The following is a 23,883-nucleotide window of genomic DNA, read 5'->3' as shown; positions in this document are numbered from 1 at the left end:
TGGGTAAAGTATGTCAATGTGCAGACAGGTGCACTATCTCTTGCGTACAGTAGCCGGCAGGAAATATTGTACATCGATCTTTAGAAAGGGATTTCGGCTTTGCAGAGCGTTGTCTCTGTCGTTGAGACCGACTACGATACGTCCGGACCGTATACGTACTCGTTTCAATTAGTGTCACAGGAAAAATATTGAAAATGTACTTTAGGTACTTACCTAATTAAGTCAGCCAGTAGGGTAAAAATTAACCTCATAGTTTATTTTAAGCATTCATTGTGTTCATGGTGTCAAAATGATTGGTTACTATAAAATAATTATTTCCTTACTTATTGTCCCGATTCAATTATTTCAGTTATTTATATTGATTGTGTAATGTGTTAAGCGGCTCACGAGTGCACACCGTACATAGTTTATATACTTTACATTATTGTTTAAGGTGTTTTCCTGATTCAATTACCTATTCAGTTACAATAATTTTGTGTTAAGTGTTTGTTATATTGGTTTACAATAATGACAGGTTAGTGATATTTTTTTACCTGCAAATTACCTACTTTGAAAAAGACGAACGGCTTAAGATGCGATAAGAGGCGATTTTCTTTATTTATCAACATAAATACAAATTAAATTTGTGGTAGGCTAAATTTATAGTAGATAATTACCTACTACTAAAACTGGTGAAGGCAACCATCGTGAGGAAACCTGCATGCCTGAGAGTTTTTTTTTTTTTTTTTTTTTTTTTTTTTTTTTTTTCTCCATAAAGTTCTCAAAGGTGTGTAAAGTCAACCAATCCGCACATGGATGGCCAGCGTGGTAGACTATGGCCAAAACCCGCCTCACTATGAGAGGAGACCCGTGCTCTGTAGTGAGCCGGTGATGGGTTGATCATGATGATGACTAAAACTGGTGATAGCCTAGTAGTTAAGATGTAAGCCTCCTATTCGGGAGGTCGAGGGTTCGATCCGGGGCACGCACTTTCAGTGTTATGTGGAGTTTTAAGAAATTAAATATCCCTTGCTATGACTGTGAAGAAAAACATCGTAAAAGAGATCTGCATATCCGAGATATCTCCATAATGTTCTCCTAGGTATGTGAAGTCTGCTAACCCACACTATCCGTGTTATCTTTCAGGAAATCTTCTATTTTGGTTCATTTTTGTTGTAAAAGCGAAGGCAGTTACCTTCTTCCACGACCCTTCGTATGTAGAAATAGTGTCACCAGAAAAGACCACAGATTTTGGTTCAACCTTGGCCTATCATCCTACTATGCGAAGTTTGGGTAAGAAAAAAATCCTAATCCATACTATTGATATTATATGCGAAAGAGTGTGAATTTGTCTATCTGACAGCTTTTCACGGCCCATCCACTTAACCGATTTTGACGAAATTTGGTTTAGGGATAGCTTCATTGACTTATAATATATTACTTCGTAAGGACAGGGCCATTGAACAAGCAAAATGGCACCGATAAATTGGTCCTAAAGTGTTTATTTAGCATCAATGCAACCTCAGTGACGTCTGGATTTCAAACGGGTCGTTCATTAGTATCTAAGAGGCGCTGATTTATTTGGTTCCAAAACCGTGAAAAATTTTGTTCGCTTGGGCATATCTTGTCCTTTATATCGATAGATAGCTTGCATTCCGGGGATAGACATAGACTATATTTTAATGTCGTGGACAACCAAAGGTCGCACGGAATAAAGAAACCTAAATCCACGTAGATGATACTGGCATCATGTATTTGGCGCAGAAATAGTTTATATCCAGATGAATAATTAATTATCTACTAATCTTATTTTAGCGTTTAAACTATCGTGAGAGATTTTCATTATAAATATCGAAGAACCCGGCTGTACTCACGTATCTAGTCGACGTAAGCCTGTCTATTCAGATTACTTATCTTGGGAAATCAAATAGTTTCCACGGGTAAATCGGACTTGTAGATCGTTTCATAATAGCCCAATACTAAATAATTTTAAATACATATTAAAAATTGCGGACCGACAGGAATCGAACCCGCGTCTCCTGGAATCGCACCCGACGCTCTGACCACTAAGCTACGGCTCGCATGCTGCCAGTGACGAAATTTGTGATATTATGTATGTTCACTTAGTACTGAAGCGACCACGGCGACTGTTTATGCCATCTATTAGCGACACCTTTGCAGTTATCGAAACTACTTTCAAAGGCCAGCTCTTTGAACGAGAAATGACATATTTGCTTTTTACTATATGTTTATAATTCTTATAGTGCTTCCCTACATTTCATTTCACCTACCTACAATTCAAGGAAATTTCTAAATAATTTTAAGTACCTACATATCAAAAATTGCGGACCGGCAGGAATCGAACACGTAATTTTTGATATGTACCTATTTAAAATTATTTAGAAATTTCCTTGAAGTGTAGGTAAAACACTATAAAAATTATGAAAAACATGATACTAACTTGTTTTGTAGTGGTTGGTGCACCTTTCAGTGATTTAAATGGGAAAGTGTATTCTTGTCCCATAAATGGTGATGTATTGAAAAACAAGAAAATAGTGTGCAACCAAATTCCTATAGACATCACTAAAGAAGTTCCAAACTATAGCAGATGTAAGTTAATTAGTTCTGTAGAAAACCTGTTAAAACAGTTTATTTTTATTTATTTATTTATTGGACAACTTAAAACTATCATTACAGGCTAACCTAATGCGTTAGCTAAGTAAAACTTAAATTATTTATACTTAATATTACTTTTTACTGTATACAACTAAATAACTTAAACTTAAATTACCTACTTTATATAAAAACTTAACAAAAACATTGTGGCCCATGAACTCGCCCAGTGAGCAACTGAACGGAACTGAACATTGTTAAAAAATGACAAAATCATACGTTTGCATATTAAGTGTAGCCTTAACGGCGACCCCTTGCCAGACACCCTTAAAGTTTAAAAGTTTAAGGGTGTCTGGCAGGGGGTTACCCACGACACTATGTCTGGCAATGCATGATGTGATTTTCTAATACTATTTCGAAGAAAAAAAAATAAGACAATACTTTGACTTAAGATTTTTACACTTTTATTAGCTGTTATCTCCTATAGCCACCATGATGCAAACAAACATCCAAACAAACGTCCCCCCCAATGTGAAACTTTCAGCTTTTATAAAATAACGAAGGTCTGCCACGCGCTGGCTCTCTCTCTCTCTCTATTAGGTATATGAAACTTACAGGATAGGTAACTAATTTAACGTTTTTTAGCGTACTATAAAAATTATAACGAGATAATCCCGCGAATACTTTTTTACTTTTTATTAAATTCTTAATAATAGTCAGCAGTAACTAGTCTCGTCAAGTATTTATCTTCTTAATAATTATGAAAGTAATTTTTTTTAGCAAAAAGTCCTGACCAGCACTTTGGGCTCGGAGCTTCTATAAGTGTTACTCCTGAGCATATTATCTTCGTAAGTTTATGGATTTATATTTTTCTAACTTGCCTGACTCGTTCGGCTGCGGAGCACGAGGAGGTCCCGGGTTCGAGTCCGGGCCAGTCAAAAAGTTATTGGGTTTTTGGATTTTTCTGTCATGAAATTCTCAGCCCGGAGTTGAAAAGTTGACGGTTTCACAACGCCGTGCCTCGGAGAACACGTCTTTACGTTGGTCTTGTTACCTACTTGTGCCTGGACTCTCTCCGATCGTTTCGGTTTGCCGGCCCATCAGACTATGAGAGTAAGGGACTCTTACTTTCATAGTCTCTTACTCTAAGTGCTATTGGGGTATCATATACCTTTACGATGTTTTCCTCAAAACATCGAGAGGAAACCTGTATGCCTGAGAGATCTCCATAATGTTTTCAAAGGCGTATGAAGTCTGCCAATCTGCACTTGGCCAGCGTGGTAGCCTATGACCAAAAGCCTTTCCACTCTGAGAAGGACCGTGCTCTGTGTCCAGCCGGCGATGGGTTGATCATGATGCTATGGATAATACCTTAATGTAGCTTTGTCCCGTGACTTCATCCGCTTGGATTGAAGTTTTTAAGAATCGGCGCAATAATATGATCGGCGCAACGCAAACCTAAAGGTTATACAGTATGCGGTCAAAAGTAATGTACATCGGCCTTTAGAATGACATTTCGGCTTTGTAGAGCGTTGTCTCTGTCACTCTTACCTATATAACGTTGTGTCGGTCTCAACGACAGGGACAACGCTCTACAAATGTGCTATCTCCTTCAAAAGGTCGATGTACATTACTTTCGGCCGCGTACTCTACATCGGCCTTTAGAATGACATTTCGGCTTTGTAGAGCGTTTTCTCGGTCATTCATACCTATATGACGTTTTGTCGGTCTCAACGACAGAGGTAACGCTCTACAAATCTGCTATCTCCTTCTAAAGGTCGATGTACATTACTTTCGGCCGCGTACTGTTTGTTAATTCACTTGTTTCAACTTCCAGACGTGTGCCCCGTTACTAACCTTAGATCTTCCTACACCGGGTGGCAATTTGTTTGGTGCATGTGGTACGTGTTTTTTTACCGACGCAGATGGCACAAAAATAAACCGCTACGACGGTATGGCAGAGCAATATGAGCGAGACATGAACACGAATAATACTACAACAATTGATATTAGTAAGTGCTCTAAGTAATTTCAATATTAAGGTGGTTTTTGACCAAAGTTTTATGAAAAACATGTAGATGCATAAATGTTATGCGCGCAAAACTCATTACCATAAGCCTTTGATGTATGATTAGTCTACTATTTTCGAAAAACTAACTAAAATTTGAATTTTCGCGGCTGCGTCTATCAAATCACCTTAACAATAATTGGAGACAATTTAGTGCCTATGAACAGTAGGTACTCCCACGAGAAGCATTGTACCTTAAATTTTTTAATTGTCTATTCAAGCTAAAATAAAAACATAATTTCTACATCACACAAAAAAAATTAAATTGTGGCCATGAACTAATAATTAGTATTTTCAATTTTCGAAGTAAGATAACTATAATAATTATATGAAAGGATTTCACTTGTACATTCTAAAACAGATTTTTATTTATTTTTAGGCATAACAGTTTTTGATTTATCGTGCAAAATGTCGATAAAATACGTCTGTATTACGAAACCCTCAGTGCGCGAGTCTGACTCGCACTTGGCAGGTTTTATTTATTTATTTATAATCAAGTAGTATACAAGATATGTCTGAATCGCAAGATGTTGTCTCTGTCACTCATTCCTATAATATGACGTTTTGTCGATAGCAACGACAGGGACAACGCTATACAAATCTGCTATCACCTTCTAAAGTTCGATGTACACTACTTTCGGCCGCGTACCGGAGTTCATACCTGAATCCAGCTTTTCGGTAGATTTTTCGAAGCAGTGTGCTAAATTTTCTTGGGCTATTTTAATTTTTTACTTGTTCTAGATCATTTCTATGGAGGTGTCGGCTGGACCACGTTATCAGACGCTGCCAACAAGCTGATGCTCATAGCCAAGCCCATGCCCATCAGCACACTAAACTTAGTAGACATGGACCAACCGTTAGCGGCAGTCAAAGAGGTAGATGCCGTGCACGAGATTACAGCAGCTAGTTACAAATACATAGGTATATTTTTTATCTTGTTTTTTTAATGAAAATACTCATCAAATTACTATACAAATCATGCACGCGTGGTATGGTGCCAAGAATACTGGCTGCATTTCCGCGTTGGACAGCCAGGCTGATCCGTTGCGCAAAAAATGAGCCAGCTCTTCTGTCACCAGATGAGACTATTAATCGCGGTGAAATGGTAATTTAAGTTCATAACTATAATATGTTTAGCCGATAACTAAGGAGGCTCCTGCAGTATAGTGGAGCGGTGCGGGAGGGTGACAATTACCACAAGTTGACGAATCACTTCGCTCTCGCGTCACGTCATCGCACACCTCCCGCACCGCACTACTACCGGAGGAGGGAACTACTCAGTTGTGCATCATGACTCATGCCTGTCGCTAAACCATCTTAGCTTCACTTGAAACGAATATAAGTATAAATCTTCTTTATTCCCAACTAGCTGCCCCAGCGAACTTCGTACCGCCTAGCAGTCGATTAAATTTTTTTAAATTTTTCTCTCCGTAAGAACCATCCTCGTACTTCAAGGAATATTATAAAAAAGAATTAGCGAAATCGGATCCGCTGTTCTCGAGATTTGCGATCAGCAACACATTTAGTGATTCATTTTTATATATAGAAGATTAGCAGATGTCCGCGTGGATTTAGGTTTTTTAAAATTCCGTGGGAACTGTTTCCGGGATAAAAAGTAGCCTATGTCACTTTCCAGATCTTCTACTATACCTATGTAAAAATCAGGTCAATCCGCTGTAATGTGATTGAAGGACAAACCAATAAACAAACAAACACATTTTCGCATTTTTAATAATATGGGTATCACTTTTTGAGAGAGTTTGACGAGGAAACAAAATATCCGGCCTTATTTTTGTCTACAAGCCAACCTCTGTGCACAACTTTCTAGGTTTTGGCTGGGCGTTGTTGAGTCAGTACTCAGTGAGCAAGTCAGAATTTTTTTTTACAACTAATTATGTTATTTTAGGAGGTGCATTGACTTATGGAACCTTTTTCAAGGGCTATCCAAAACTATACGCATTTAGCACGGATAGAGATACGAGGTATTGTTTTGTGAGTATTTCTTTTTTTTTAATTGTTACAAAATGTACCCTTGAAAGGAATGTCCACAAATTGAAAACTTAATAGATTTAAGATTTTTCTGGAAGAGCCGACTCGATTAAAAATAAAATAATCCCACAGATTGCATTTCTATCGTATAACGATCGAGAGAAGAAGATGGAATTATTAAAGTTTGGAAATCGCAGACCTAAAGTAGTGTTAATAAGAGACAATCAAGTTGGTTCTATGTTCGGCTCGGCACTTCACGGCGCGAACCTTAGTAGCGGGAACTATACGGATTTACTTGTCGGTGCGCCCGCGCATGTTAACATTGAAGGAGGCTACGAAAGCGGCGCTGTACACATTTATAAGGGAGGAGTTCCTGTGAGTACAGTCAGAGAATACTTTTACAATATAGTACTTACCTACTTTGGGGGGGGGCGCGTCCATAAATTACGTGAGGTGTTTTTTTGAATTTTCTGTCCCTCCCTCCCCCCCTCGTAAGATGTCGTGAGACTTTATTCAACTCCCTCCCCCATCCCCCAATCTCACGTGAGATTTTTCAAAATGTGGGTTTCCTACGTAAACGCGTTGGATTGTTATTGTAAAAAGAAAAAAAAATATTGTTTCATGCTTTTATTTACGACTAGTTAAGACTAGTAATCAATATTGCTGAGAGTTAAGCTTTAAGTGTAATAAAAATTTAACAATAGAATACTTAAATCGTATAACGATTACGCTTAAGATTAAATCTTAAGCATGTACAATCTGGATTAAATGGACCAAAATAGTATAATTTTTTTTTTGTTTCAATCAAAAAAATATTGCGTGATATTTGCCGAGACCCCCCCCCCCCCCCCCCCCCTTAAACATCTTACGTATTTTATGAATGCCAGGTCAGAAGGATTATAGGAAAAAAGTTTAATTAACTCTAGTTACGACGCAATAGGGCGTTTTTGCACTCATCCGTATACAGTTCGTATAGATATTCATGATTTTATGTAAGCAAAAAAACAGATCGCTTACATAAAAAACACGAATACGAACTGAATACGGATGAGTACACAGACACCCATAAAGTGCAATTCAGCTCGCACAGCGCTGTGGCCAGAAATTCAATAAACGGCTCTCTTTCTGTCGCGTAAACTCTTATCTCTTTCTCTCGTAAGTGATAGAGACGCGACACGACGCGACGCGACGAGAGAAAGAACTCGAGAGCTGTTGAAGAGAAGTGCTGCCGTAGGCACATTTCTCCGGCTACATGACCAAGTGAGCCCGGCCTGATTCGAGGAGTTCACCTTGAGCGCTCCCGAGTGTGCTGCTGCATACAAACGTAGTTTGGTTATGATTTGCAACTTAACCGATGACATATGCAATTAAATTATGTATAGACGAACTAATGCATAGAGATAGTTGACTGTGTCTGTGGTTTGGTAGATTTCTGTAAAATAGAGTAGGTATGTAGTTTTAATTTACACAGGTAAGGTACCTAGTGTAATGGTAAGCAATCAGCACCTACTTACGTACTGAATTACAATTAAAAAAAAAAAATATCAAAAAAATATTAACTAAATAGGAATGAACATTCCTAGTTAATATTTTTTTTTTAGTTTGCCGCCATTTGTCACTCAACTTTCACTAGACAACCTCTAATATTAATTTTATTTCAGCTTGTTAAAGAATCACCAAGGTTTAAAGGATTGTGTATATACAGTAATAAGGATGCTTCAAGGTTCGGGTCCAGCATCGCAACCACCGATCTTGATGAAGACGGTTACCCAGGTTATTAAAATTTTATAGTTTACGGTGTAAACTTGATTCGAGCGTCGAATTACAATAACGACAGAGTAAAATGGATCAGCCCCCCGATTGTGTAAGAAAAACGTATTCATCGTTATCGTAATCGTCAAAAAATTCTGCCCTTTGATTGGTTGATTCGCTGTTTACATTTTTTCACAGCCAATCAAAGGCCAGAATTTGTTGACGATTACGATAACGATGAATACGTTTTTCTTACATAATTGGGGGCTGGAGTAAACTGTCCTTGATTAAAAGTAAAAAATTCAGTATCATTGATTTCCGCTTGGAGTAGGTATGGCTGATATTAAATGAACAGTTAAAACAGCTTTAGCCAACAAGCTGAAATGTTAATCGAAATTATTACTAAGAATTCAGGTATCTACTTTGACAATAAAAAGGGCGACCCTTAAAAGCATATTTTCATACTAAAAGGCCCGCTCGCTGACCTATCATCAAAACCTATAGGTAATTTCCGGTGACCTAAAATCTTGGGAAGGTATTGTGGCACAAGTGAAATAATTGTGTTATTGTTAACTCGTATGCCCACAATTTTGCAAATAAAACATTTATTATTATTATTATCAGTAAATCTGTCATTGTAATAATTATTTTTAGAAATTTTTATAAGTGCTCCTTACGAAGACGGTGGGAAAGGCTCTGTGTACGTTATATCTGGATACGAGGTTAACCAGCTTTTCAGTAAGATGAAGACATTGGATATCAAGACAGTCCCTATTTCTGACTTGGTCTACACGCAGATAATTCAAAATCCAGGACTGCAAGCCCTGGGGTTTAGCCTCCAGGCTTTGCCGGTGCCAATTTTTGATGAATTTGGAGAGTACTGTAAGTTTGTAATACTATTCTTGACTAGCTATCTCAAATGGACGTATTTTCTGAAAAAAATTTCAACTTCTAACCCTTAATCAAGTAAAAATTGAGTACCTACCGGCTACCTATCTACAACTGGGCGATTACGGTAAAAATATGACATTGCATCGCAAAAGAAATATCCAGGATATAAAACAGGCTATTTCCTCATAACTCACTTTTGATTTATTGTGGGTTAGACATTTGAAAATATTGTAGTATGTCAATATCAAATCCGAAAACCTTGAATTTGTGGTTACTTCCCAAAAAAAAAATGTTTTCTTGAACGAATAATTAGTATTTTCAATTTTCAAAGTAAGATAACTATACCAAGTTGGGGTATCATATGAAAGGGCTTCACCTGTACATTCTAAAACAGATTTTTATTTATTTTTGTGCATAATAGTTTTTGATTTATTAACAAAATGTTCAAAAAATGCGACTGTACTACAGAACCCTCGGTGCTCGAGTCTGACTCGCACTTGGCCGGTTTTTTGTTTACAGCTTATTTATCTAATTTTTATTTCAGTCTTGGCCATAGGGTCCCCTAAAAGCAGCAAAGTGGCGTTGTATCGTAGTATACCCATAATTAAAGTGGACGTAAAAGCACGACTCAAAGATATTGACGTAAGTTACCTATTTTTTTTTTTGCCCGCCATGTTCATGGGCGGCGGTAATCGCTTAACATCAGGTGACCCGACCAGCCTGCTCGTTTGCTCGCTATCTCTATTAAAAAAAAATTAGAGGAATTTTAAGAATTCCATACAATTTTTTTCTGTCTTCAGGATGATGAAAATATTTGGTTGAGCCGTGCAAACACATTAAATTACATATTTTTACCATTTTCGTAGATGATTCCTTAATCCTTAGGTGCAAAGCACACCTGCAACACATGAGTTTAGGCGATGTCAAAATACGTGGTGAAAGTCAAGTGGTTTAGACGTCAGCCTCCTATTCCAGGGGTCCAGGGTTCGATCCCGGGCTGCCCCTCTAACATTTGGACCTAAGTGAATTTTAACCAATTATATATCATCATGCTTTTTAACGTTGAAGAAAAACATCGTGAGGAAACTTACATACCTGAGAGTTTTGCATAATATTCTTAACGGGGCGTGAAGTCTGCCAATACGCACTTGGCCAGCGTGGCGGACTATGGCCAAACCCTTCCCATATGGAGACGACACCAGTGCTTAGTAGTGAGCCAGTTGACGATGATGATAATTTTAATGATGCTAAAGTATATAATATTGAGTTTAAATAGTTATCAAAAAGTCTTGAATACACTCCACTCTATCTGTATGCGTCGGCCCTCAGAAGTTATTGTAATACTAACTTATGCTCGCGACTTCGTCCGCGTAGACTACACAAATTTCAAACCCCTATTTCACCCCCTTAGGAGTTGAATTTTCAAAATTAATCCTTTCTTAGCGGATGCCTACGTCATAATAGCTATCTGCATGCCCAGCCTGATCCGTCCAGTAGTTTGAGTTGTGCGTTGATAGATCAGTCAGTCAGTCAGTCACCTTTTTCTTTTATATATTTAGATGATGTAAAAATTGCTTGTACACACATTAATACAATATTGCTTTTCAGAGAGTTAGAGAACAAGATAAAAGTTTTATTCTATCTGTATCTGTAAACATAACATACCCACCAAATCTGAAAGTGATTACTGGAAGTAAGTAAAAATTCTTTAAAAATCTAATTTAAGGGCCCACTATCGCTTGAACAATGAAATTCTAAGATTTCAAGCTCCAAATTTACCATCATAGGACGAACTTTCATATAACTGAACACATGTTTAAAATAAATCAATCTTTCGTATTGACCTTTAATGTATCACATTTACAAAATCTATTTTATTTATTTTGTAGTGTCCAATCTCCCGCACCTAGTTCACATTATTTCAATTTCCCTAGGGATCTCTAATTTTTTGAGGATTAAACTATACCTATAAACCTTCCCCTTGAATCACTCTATCTATTGGTAAAAACCGCATTAAAATCCGTTGCGTAGTTTAAAAGACGCGTTCATACATATATACATACATGCGTACAGACAGCGGGAAGCGACTTTATTTTATACTATATATTATATAAAAAATAAATAAAAATAATAATATATTTTATACTATATATATAATATATATGTAGAGATTAGTATTTTGCTTACAGAAATCATAATAACGACGAGGATAGAAGGTGACGCAGTTGCGATAGACAAAGAAAATTATGAAATTATGTTATCAGAAAAACCAACTCACAATGTTACCGATGTTATTGTTTTTTTGGTAAGCAATATCTCCTTTCTCACGTTTTTGTAACTCCCTATCTTGGTGGTCTTAATTATAAACGTGATAACTATTTAAAAAAACTTAAATAACTATTACAACAAGCAAAAATCCCTTGTTTTTAGAAAATTATTTGATTTTCGAATTGGAATTAAAGCTTTGTTTGTGATTTCAATGTGCGTGAATTAAATGACTTGATATTATGGTAAAAAGTAAAATAATTAAGGGGAAAGATTCATTTATTTTTGTTTTTAGGGTAACTACAAAAAAGGTTTATACAAGTTTAATGCAACAGTGGAGCCAGATACCGAAAATTTAAAACGAAAAGGTAAGGGGATTTTTGCAGTACCTAGGTTAACGATGTATAAAGATGTACATTGTACATACACGCAGCTGGACGTTTTACCACATGGTGACAGCGGTGGGACACATGCGATACAATATTTTATACTAAGCAGAAGTTGGGACTGCATAAATTATTTAATAGCTAGGTACCTACATCATTGATGTTGATTTTTGTAATATAAGGAAAAAATTATTCAATTATAGATTTTGACTCATCGTTGGTGGACATAAGTCCATTTGGTAACACCACGGTGGAGCTCAGTATCCCGCGAGAGTGTCAGGGGGACGACTGCGTGCCAAATTTGTCCTTGACGTTCCAGTGGTTGGGCAGGTGAGAGATATAGTCTATAAACTTCATTATTCCAATGTAGCAATACACTGTAGGTTCTTTGACTCATCTTCGGTGGACATAAGTCCACTTAGTCACACTACGATGGAGCTCAGTATCATGCAAGAGTGTCAGGGGGAGGACTGCGTGCCAAATTTGTCTTTGACGTTCCAGTGGTTGGGACGGTGAGAGATATACATATATAACCCTCATTAATCCAATATATTATGATATATTTATTTCGATTCATTGTTGGTGGACATAAGTCCACTTAGTAACACCACGAAGAAGTTCAGTATCATGCGAGAGCATCAGGGGGAGGACTGCGTGCCAAATTTGTCCCTGAAGTTTTAGTGGTTAGGCAGATGAGAGATCGCGAAGATCGAAAACACATTAGTAGATTCGAGAAGTCACGAGCATACGCTAGCTGTACTGATTTGGGTGGAGCGGCTGAAGATAATTATTGGATATATAAGCTACTTTTTTTTCGACTTTTTTTTTAATGTATGTATATCGATTTTTTCCAGGTTTCTGGACCGATTTGCTAATTTTTTTTTAATCAACAGAGCATGTTAAGGTGGTGGTCCCATTTAAATTTCTGGATCCAACTTCTCAATCCTGATGCTGCAGGGTTACTGGTCGCCTAAGTTATCAAGATTCAGGAAGTGTTCATAGTGAATTAATGTTGTAGGTACCAAGCAACGACTTTATGCGATGTAGGATACAGCACTCCTAAACTATAGTGATTCAGGAACTGCGGATGATGCAATATTATGTTTGGTGCCAAGCATAGACTACACCATTGAACTTCGGATCCCAACTCCTCAATGCTGATGCTGCAAGGTACTGAACTCCTAAGCCATGGGGATTCGGGAATTTCTGATGGTGAATTGATATTTTAGGTATCAAGCAACGACTACTTACACTAAAAAGCTTAAAATAATTTTTTTTATTAAAAAACCGATTTCCAAAACCACTACAAAGTAAAAAATAACTTTTGTTTCTAGTTTCTACACGTGTACTAGGCATGTATGTATGTATGAAGTCAGGCGAGCATAAAAGAAACTAGAAATCAAAGCGTGTAGCTCGCCCGACCTACACGCCTACACGTGTAGAAACTAGAAAAAAAAGTTATTTTTTACTTTGTAGTGGTTTTGAAAGTCGGATTTTTGCAGATACATATCTTAACTCCACGGAGAAACAGAAATTATAGCATTTCGCTTCCTATAAATAAAATGTCGTTATTATTAATTATAGCAATGAAACGCACTACACCCTCGGTTCGACTTTATCTGAGACCATGTCAGTGGTCGTCCGAAACGATGGCGGAGCAACTTTCGGATCTTGTGCTCGTATAAAAGTCACTGGTGCACAGGTATGTAGTAGGTATGTACCTACAGTCCGCGACGGGTCAAGATGGCAATCGGGGTATGAGGTGGGGGACGCCCCGTACACCCGCACGTAACCTGCGCTCGCCCGCACCGGGTTAGCGCAGGGCCTGTGCAGGTGTGCGGGGCGTTCCCTTCCCGATTGCCTTCTCGACCTGTCGCGTACTATACAGGATGTAACCAGGACGCTAGCAAAAACTTAGCGTTATTGTTATATCTACTATCTAAACACAATCCAATACAAATAAACATTTGCCTCATTTTGTAGTTTTAGTGATTTGAACCCGCAATGTACAGCGTGCAAAAATCGGGTCAATGCCCTGCCTACGACGCGGCATTGACTACGCGTGACCTACTTACGGAACGTTCGTTGACCTCTAGCGTCAGTCAGATGTTATATTTGCAATATATCGTGAAGTTCTACAAAATCTAGGATTTTTATTTTATTTTAGCGTTTTTTTGGTATCATATCAGTGATCATCAAGTACTGTCACCATATCTTCGTTTATGTCAGCGTTCTGGTTACACCATGTATATATGTAGGTATTAGGTACTATGTACGTGATACTAAATACTAATATTCTCAATACTTCTCAAGCTTTGAGCAACATCCCAAATTTCTATACCCAGTGGTTTGACATGCGGGTTAATCCATTTATAATACCTATTGGATTTTTTTCAGGTTGCACTTTTAGAGTGTAACGCCGAGGAAGGTTGGTACAAATGCGATTTGACGGATATTGAGAGATATAAAACGGTGAGTGATGGTGGACATTTAAGTATATCAAATCAAATCAAATGGTTTATTCACAATAGCTAATAAATTACACTTTTTAAAAGTCCGTTGTCCGAATTTCTAAGATGATAATGAAAAAACTGTTACCCTAAAATGGACAACTTATAAGCGTAGGATTGGGAAAACGTGCCATTAAATTTGTAGGACTATGTGGCCATTTCATTTAAAATTGTAAAAATATTTACTAATGCATACAAAAAATCAGCTGGTTATTCGTTATTTCTATGACCTCGTTTTTTGGACATATTCGGAGTGGTGGACCCCTCCAATCATACCATTTAAAGGACATTTGTAGGACAATTGTTTTTCCGAGTTTATGATCCAATTATCTCAATATTAAAAAAAACTTACTATTATTCAGACAATTTCGACACCCCACCAAATCGACAAGTTTTATACCTGCGCAGTACAATAGCTACCTCTATCGAAAATTTTCACAGAACAAAACTTGGGCGTCTCGTAAAACGGAACTTACGCACGAAAATTCAGTCAGAAAAAAAAACACTTGGCGGCTGCTGGACTATTATTATTATTTTGTTCAATAAAATTATACTTACTACTTCAATAAACTAAACTACAGTACTAATTAATTAATTTTATAATTACAGCGCAGTATACCGATTCGCTTAGATATGAGCAGACCCACAAACAAAGAATTAAGTCTTGTAATAGAGGTTATGCTGTACAACAAGTGCACTTCTAAACCTAACATGGAGAACTACACCAAAACCATAGCATACGGGTTCAATACGGAAGGCATTTATTTTAACAGGTTATATTTTATTTTAATATGAATTTGTCCCATTCGGTGTCGATACCCTTGGGTCCGTGGGGTCCTAGCGCTATAAGACTTTTTAAGGAAATAGCAAAAAGGTTAGTCGCCATCACAGGAGACCGAAGAGCTGGCAGCTACCTCGGACAAAGAATTAGCCTAGCTATTCAAAGGGGGAACGCTGCCAGTATTTTCGGAACCTTGCCTAAAGGGACTCCTTTTAATAATATATTTTATATATAAAAAGGATTTAACTTAGCCTATGCCTAGCCATCCCTGGGATGCAAGCTATCTCTGTACCAAATTTCGTCAAAATCGATTGGACGGATGGGCCGTGAAAAGCTAGCAGACAGACAGTCAGACAGACAGACAGACATACAGACGCACTTTCGCATTTATAATATTAGTAAGGATTATAGTTTTAGTTAGTTAATTGTTTAATTATTTTTACTAGCCCGCGACTTCGTCCGCGTGGAATTAGGTTTGTTAAAAATCCCTTTTGAACTCTTTGATTTTCCGGGATAAAAGGTAGCCTATGTCACTCTCCAGGTATTCATCTATACACAATACACATGCAAATATCACGTCAATCCGTTGCACCGTTACGACGTGATTGAAGAACAAACCAATTAGATCGTCCAAGATTTCAGCCACAGCTGTCCATCTCAACTTATAATATTAGTTTAATAATCTCAATAAAGCTGTAGCTGTGATAGCCTGTGTGTGTGTGTGTGTGTGTAGCTGGGTTAGGACGTCCGCTTTTTAATCGGAGGTCGGGGGTTCGATCCCGGGCACGCACTTCTACCTTTCGGAGTTATGTGCGTTTTAATTAATTATAAAGGAAAACATCGTGAGGAAACCTGCATGCCTGAGAGTTCTCCATAATGTTCTCAAAGGTGTGTGAAGTCTACCAATCCGCACATGGGCAGCGTGGTAAACTATGGCCAAAACCCTTCTCACTCTAAGAGGAGACCCGTGCTCTGTAGTGAGCCAGTGATGGGTTGATCATGATGATGAATCTCAATAAATGTTTCAGTACAAACTTCAATCGAATAATCACGGACGTTGAAATAGAGGATGTTGCAGCGGGGCCATACATACACATCAACGAATTATATACGGTAAGATACCTGAGCCCTGCTTTATGGACTAAGGGTGAGATCTATAGAGCGCACTCTGAGTTTGCTTAGACTAAAACGAGATAGAGCTATATCTCTCACATAAATCTGTCTCGTTTTGACTCAATTGTATGTCTGAGCAAAGTTAAAGTGCGCTCTATAGATCTCAGCCTAAGAGCCCGCGAGGCAGCGTTGCCAGACGTTCCAATTTTGGCGGGACATCCCGATTTTTCAAGTCAAAATCAAATGTCCCGCGCGAGACTGGCTCAGTCCCGCTTTTCGGGGATAACTCGACCGTGCGTGCAGCGTGCTGAGGAAACGTGAGTGGGTGGCACAGACAAGCCCGACAAGAAAAAAATCTGTAAGATGTCTTATTGTCTTTAAGATATCTTTAGAAGTACTATTTTCTTGTTGGGAAGTGTGGACTGGCCGCCCGCTCGGAGCGTACCTAACGAAGATAAGCGCGCGATTTTTGCTATATTGTCACGTAAACGTCATTTGAATTCAAATAAAAAGATAAATATTTAAAAACTTCTGACTATATGCGTTTTTAGGGTTCCGTACCTCAAAAGGAAAAACCGAACCCTTATAGGATCACTTTGTTGTCTGTCTGTCTGTCTGTCAAGAAACCTACAGGGTACTTCCCGTTGACCTAGAATCATGAAATTTGGTAGATAGGTAGATCTTATAGCTGACATTTGGGGAAAAATCTGAAAACCGTGAATTTAGGGTTAGATCACACAAAAAAAATTAAATTGTGGTCATGAACTAATAATTAGTATTTTCAACTTTTGAAGTGAGTGACTATATCAAGTGGGGTATCATATGAAAGGTCTTCACCTGTACATTCTAAAACAGATTTTTATTTATTTTTATGCATCATAGTTTTTGAATTATCGTGCAAAATGTCGAAAAAATACGACTGTAGTACGGAACCCTCGTTGTGCGAGCCTGACTCGCACTTGGCCAGTTTTTTTTAACATGTCCCGCTTTTGACGAAAGGATCCCGCTTTTTACACTCAAAAGTTCCAAAACTCCGACTTGGCTACATAAAAAACTGGCAACGCTGCGGCGAGGGCCAGACCTTTGTTATTCTATAAAAGCTGAAAGTTTCTCTGCGTTTTGTCTCAGGGAGGAACGATCAGTGGATTTTCAGTAGACCAAAGGAAATTCGTGAACACAAGAGCTCCTTGGTTCAATTATTGATAATATTTTCAGGTAACAAATAAAGGAAATATGACATGGAGTTCATTGCCACTGGAGATTCATTTACAAGATGAACCTTTCAACAAAGACTTTTTAGTAAGTACCTAATGCTGATTTATCTTCACCCATGCTTTAAATCCTCTATAAAAGATTCTGAAACAGTTAGCTTATTGCCAACATTAAAACGCCCAATATCTTAATAACCATTAAAGCATCCAAACGAGTGTTATAATGTTGTACTGAATTTCATTATAACACTCCTGTGAAAAAGAGACAGCGCTATACTGCTGGCATAACGAGACAGATTTATGCCAGCAGTATAGCACTGTCTGTTTTTCACAGGAGTGTTATAATGAAATTCAGTACAACACTTATAGCCCTTAAGAGGTTAAGGGTTGAATTTTCAAAATCCTTTCTTAGCGGATGCCTACAATATAATAGCTATCTGCGTGCCCAGCGCGATCCGTCCAGTAGTTGGAGCGATCTGTTTTATATATTAAGAAGAAGATTAAACTTTAATATTTAAAAAATCAATATAACACTATTTTGATGTGAAAAGCTCTGAAAACGAAGTGAAAATGCAGCTTTATTTCCTAAACTCAGAGTAAAAGTGTTGATTAAATTTTCAGATACAAACTGATGTAGGTGACTGTACAAAGGATGACGTGCAACTTAAATATAATTGTATATTGGACTTGGAACCAGATACTACTGTAAAAGTGCAAGGCACTGTTACCTTGGTTAAAGACAAAATTAGTAAGTACAAGTCATTTAGAGCCTCGATAACTCAACGGTTAAAGGAGCGGACTGAAATCCGAAAGGTCGCCTGTTCACATCCCACCCGTTCCACTATTGTCGTACCTACTCCTAGCATAAGCTTTACGCTTAATTGGAGGGGAAAGGGTAATATTCGTCAGCAATTAACTTGGCTAATATTCTTTTTAAAAAAAAGAAAGAAGAAGAGAAACATCAAACTGTCGCCGTAGACCGGCCACCGGTGGCGAACGCGGCGGACAGAAAAGTTTTGTAGGTTCGTGATAGGTCGACATGGCAATCGGGGTATGAGGTGAGTCGTGGATGGGGGAACGCCCCGCACACTTGCAGAGCATCTGTGTTATCCCGCACCGTAACAGCGCGGGTGGTGTGCGGGGTGTCCCAACCCCAATGGCTATGTTGACCTGTCGCGATTTATAGGTTGCAGTGACGTGTACATGGGTCGACGCCAGGGTCGAAAATTACCTATTACTGTCAAGTCATGATGCTAGCTCAAAGATTTACATATAAATCTTTGTTTAATCTTAAAGCAATACTAAGTACTTACTTTATTCAACTTTTACCATTAGATAGAGAGAAATATTTTTTTGAGTATCTTTTATTTATTTAATTAATTTTGAACTAGCTTATGCTCGCGACTTCATCCGCGTGGACTACACAAATTTCAAACACCTATTTCACCCCCTTAGGGGTTGAATTTTCGAAAATCCTTTCTTAGCGGATGCCTACGGGCTACGTCATAATAGCTATCTGCATGTTAAATTTCAGCCCGATCCGTTTACTAGTTAAGCTGTGCGTTGATAGATCATCTGTCAGTCAGTCAGTCAGTCACCTTTTCCTTTTATATATTTCGATTACTCAAAGTGTATCTAAGTTCGTACTCAAAGCCATTTAAAAAATAAACAAATATTTTTCAGTGAAAAGCTTAATAAAGGAAAAATTAAAAGTTATCTCTCATTTTAAATTGCACATGGAGCCAACTTTGAAGACACTTGATAAAATGTAAGATTTATTTACTTCAATCAAATTGCTATTTATGTTGTTTTTTTTGCATATCAAGAATTTGTCAAGTTTGTTTGTAATATATTGTTTCAAAATATCGTTCTGACAATACCAATATCAAGTTTATCTCACAAGCTTTCTGTTAGTCAATCTTTTTTTAGGGTTACGTACCTCAAAAGGAAGAAAGAGGATCACTTTGTTGTCTGTCTGTCTGTCCGTCTTGTCAGTCAAGAAAACATATAGGGTACTTCCCATTGACCTAGAATCATTAGGTACAAAGGTAGGTCTTATAGCACAAGTAAAGGAATACATCCGAAAACCGTCAATTTGTGGTCACATCACATGTGTTCATGAACCATCTAAGTATATGTGATTTGGCGCTGATGTGTGATCTTGCAGTGTTGCACATAAAAATGTTAAAATATCTTGTGCAATAGTACGGAACCCTTTGTGTACGAGCCCGACTCGCACTTGGCCGGTTTTTTACAACGAACGGATTATCGGAATCGGCGCCTGACTTCAAAACACTTCACTTATGATAAAACTTTTCAAAGAGTGAAATTCTTAGCCATTATTAATTTTTCAGGTACTCAACAGAAATTCTGTACCAAAAGACCACCAGCCTGAAGAACAACATTTACCTGGTTATAGCTATAGCTGTTTGTTTGGGTGTCTTCGTGATGGCTATCGTTATAATCGCTTTGAACAAGGTAAGGCTTATTAAATTACTATTACTCCTTCAATTTGATCGGATCCAAAGGCGGGCTGTTCGACTTGTGGACGATCCCAAACTAACCAGCTAATTTGGAAAGCCTGGAACACCGCAGAGAGGTAAAGCTCTCTTTGCGTGTTCTGTCGCATCTATAGTGGAGAGTGTTCTGAAGAGTTGTTTGATATCATTTCACCTTCCTTTTTTTACAACCGCACCGCACGCCACCGCAAACAATTCCACCCTCACCACCTGAGTATCTGGAGCACTTCGACCACCCGTTGTGCCAGATAACCTTTTTTCCACGCACAAGCAAACTGTGGAATCAACTCCCTTGGGCGGTGTTCCCTTTAGATTACAACAAGATTGGGGTTATTCAAGGGGCGGACCAACAAATTCCTGAAAGGCCGGCAACGCATTGGTGGTACCATCGGTACCACCAATGCGTACTCCTCTGGTACTGCAATGTTCATGGGCGGCGGTAATCACTTAACATCAGGTGACCCGCCTGCTCTTTTGCTCGCCATTTTTACATATAAAAAAAACTAGCTGATGCCCGCGACTTCGTCCACGTGGATTTAGGTTTTTCACAATCCTGTGGGAACTCTTCAATTATCCGGGATAAAAAGTAGCCTATGTCCTTCCCCGAGATGCAAGCTATATCTGTACCAAATTTCGTCAAAATCGGAGTAATCGGAGGAGCCGTGAAAAGCTAGCAGACAGACAGACAGAAAGACAGACAGACACACTTTCGCATTTATAATATTAGTATGGATGTTTCTGTTACTAAAATAGCCTTCGATTTTCAATTTCTTGACGACCTCCCTGTAAGTTAGGAATTTATAATTGCTAAAATCTCTAGTCTGGGAGGCTTTGCGACTAAGCTTCTGGCACGCGGTAGCATTTTAAATTAAAAAAAAATATCCAAAACTAGCCCGCGACTGCGGCCGCGTGGATTTAGGGTTTAAAATTCCCGTGGGAACTCTTTGATTTTCCGGGATAAAAGTAGCCTATGTCACTCTACAGGTCTATACCCATTAAAAAAATCACGTCGATCTGTTGCTCCGTTGCGACGTGATCGAAGGACAAACCAACAAACAAACACACTTTCGCATTTATAATATAAGGGTAGTGATGACCGAGTAGGTATACACTTTCTAAAAACGCTTTTAAAGGGTGAGTAAAACCTATTACATGCATATATAAAACTTTCATCACACTTTGCTTAAAATATTCGTAAAAAAATGTACATAACCATTTTGTTCCGGGAATACGTAGCAGGTTCTAAAAACTCGGTTTAAAGACCCATTTTCACGCGGTCGTTTTAAGGTTTAACGCTGATGCATTCTAAAGTTGTGTCTTAAGAAGGATCAGCACAGACCCAAGACGAGACTGATTTAGAGACCGATTTTACTAACTTCTTCTTCTTGCCCTTTATCCCACGCTGTGGGGTCGGCATCATGTCCACTTCCACTCACTTCTGTAATATGTCGTAACTAGATATAACGACGATTTTACTGACTTCTACTTTACATTATACTAGCTTAAGCTCGCGACTTCGTCCGCGTGTACTACACAAATTTCAAACCCCTATTTCACTGCCTTACGGGTTGAATTTTCAGAAATCCTTTCTTAGTGGATGAGAATAATTTAAAAAAATCATGATTTTGATTTATTTTTAAATGTACGGAAGATGAATAATGACGTCACAAACCATAAACGACAATATTTTTCAATTTTTTAACAAAAAAATAGAGTAAGTAATTTCGGGAAAATATTTTAAAATATTTTATGTTAAAAATTGAAAAATATTTTTGTTGTAACTTACGCTTTGTAACGTCATTAATCACTTTCCGTACAGCGCGACGATTATTATTTTAAAAATGAATTAAATTCATGATTTTTTAAAATTATTCTCTTTAATAATGAAGTCTAGCCCTATAAACTACCGCTCTACAAAAAATCACGTCATTTTATTACTACGGTCCAAGGCCCTATTGCTCCAATCTAGCTGCCTCCTAAATCGGCCCTGCCACAGTGTCGTGAGTAGAATGCTTTGCACTGTCCGGTCGGATGTTTGCTGTTTCTAAGTGAAAAGAGAAATTAAACATTCGTTGTTTCAGGGTGGTTTTTTCAAGAGGAAAGAGAAACAGAAATTGGTTGAACTAAAACACGAGATAAGGAAGCAGAGTATCGTAAGTGTTCATAAATGTTTTCATATTTTCCTAAGCATTATCCAAAATGACATATCGGACTGAAAGGAGATCGACCAGTTTTGGGCCCAGTTTTGGGCACAGTCTTGTTACAGAAAAAAAATTGGAAAAAATCCTTTATTGTATGATAAACCAAAATCACAAAAAAATAGTTTGAATTTACAGCTGCTAAATATAGAAAAACATTATAGTCTTTACGTATAAAATGATAACCAGACTGCTTGTAGGGTGTAGGTACCTACCTACCTACGTAAATGAATTTTTATTTGTTTTTCAAGCGGCGGCCTACAATCGACGCCCTTCCTCAGTGTGTGATAGGACCAGGACCTGAACAGCAAGACCAAGACAGTGGAAGCACAGGAACTAGCTCCAGTGAAAAGGTTTAAAGGAGATTGCCCATTTTCTTAGGAGCTTTGGGCCCCCCCAATATAATTGTTATGTCACCATGGTTTTAATTTTATTTTGTACACAACTACTTACCTTTTTATATTCTGCAAACGATTTCCATTTATTCACCCTGGTTATAAAGAAATCTTATTTTTATGTTGCTGATGTTGAGGTTATATTTAATTTATACTTTTTCAAAATAAATGGATGTTTACGATTCTTATTGTAATTGTGGATATTTTCAATGATAGGGTTAAGGAAAAGTCGTAATAAAACATATAATCGTAAAAACAAACACATTTTTTAAAAATTTATTTAAGTTTTGACACGTCGCGTCTTCACAAAAGAGGGCCCGTTCACGGGTGATCTCCTTTAAAAATATGTGAAAGCTTGGAAGTTTGTCAGGCCACAATGACTGAACCGACTCTTATAACCTGCAATTTTTTTTAAGAAACTAGAAATTTAAATGTTTTTTATCTATTTAAAGGGTTCCGTACACGAAGAGGGCCAACGAGACCCTATTACTAAGACTCCGCTGTCCTTCCGTCCGTCCGTCCGCCTGTCTGTCAGCGGGCTGTACCTCGTGAACTGTAATAGGCGAAGAGTTGAAATTTTCACATTATGTGTGCCGCTATAACATAATCATAAAAAATTCAAAATGGCCGCCACAAAAATTTAAAAGAACCCTTCGTGTGCGAGTCCGACTTGCACCTGACCGATTTTTATTATTGTTATCAGCCTAGCGTTGACGAAGCCTCCGGACAAAGGAAGGTACCAGAACCTCGAACGGATGGTGCGAACGATGCTAGTAAAGAATCTAATGACAGTTTATTATAATGAATCTATATTAATTGTAAATAGGTATTAGTCCTTATTGTTAACATAAAATAAAAATATACTTATTAGGTTTAAGCAACATAAATAGAGTCTTTTATTTGCAAACGTAACTCACGTAGATCCTGCACTTTAAGTTCCTACAAAATGAAAGATATAAAAGATTATTAGAATTTTAACTCTTTATTTGGGGATTAAATTTGGCGTCTGAAGCACAACGCACATCAGCAGAGTGGAGTGGAGCGAGACACAGCGTACTTATATTTTTATAACAAATCAAGTCTAAAGCTTAAAGGCTCCCCCACACAGCCGCGTTATTATCGGTCGATAATATCGCATGCGTTATTGCGATATCAGTTTTCAGTACATTTTGTATTAGGATGGTCATGTAGTTACACACTGCTGCGATAATAA

At 37.8% G+C, this 23,883-nt stretch overlaps 1 protein-coding gene across 1 annotated transcript; it reads left to right on the top strand.

The window, feature by feature from the left end:
- The first annotated feature begins 374 nt into the window (after positions 1-374).
- Positions 375-23,551, top strand: LOC117996409 (integrin alpha-9-like). Its single transcript, XM_034984465.2, has 26 exons — positions 375-514; positions 1,126-1,272; positions 2,452-2,589; positions 3,373-3,440; positions 4,430-4,604; positions 5,402-5,581; positions 6,567-6,652; positions 6,782-7,024; positions 8,311-8,422; positions 9,056-9,283; positions 9,837-9,934; positions 10,901-10,985; positions 11,482-11,597; positions 11,853-11,925; positions 12,147-12,273; positions 13,528-13,645; positions 14,341-14,415; positions 15,063-15,226; positions 16,263-16,347; positions 17,563-17,646; positions 18,180-18,306; positions 19,242-19,326; positions 19,913-20,036; positions 22,159-22,230; positions 22,527-22,628; positions 23,374-23,551. The coding sequence occupies exons 1-26, from the start codon at positions 508-510 to the stop codon at positions 23,470-23,472; spliced, it is 3,018 nt and encodes a 1,005-aa protein (XP_034840356.2). The 5' UTR covers positions 375-507; the 3' UTR covers positions 23,473-23,551.
- The last annotated feature ends 332 nt before the right edge of the window (positions 23,552-23,883 follow it).

This window comes from Maniola hyperantus, chromosome 3 (genome assembly GCF_902806685.2).
Source record: "Maniola hyperantus chromosome 3, iAphHyp1.2, whole genome shotgun sequence".
Taxonomy (NCBI): domain Eukaryota; kingdom Metazoa; phylum Arthropoda; class Insecta; order Lepidoptera; family Nymphalidae; genus Maniola; species Maniola hyperantus.
This window is presented reverse-complemented; position numbering and strand designations above follow the sequence as displayed.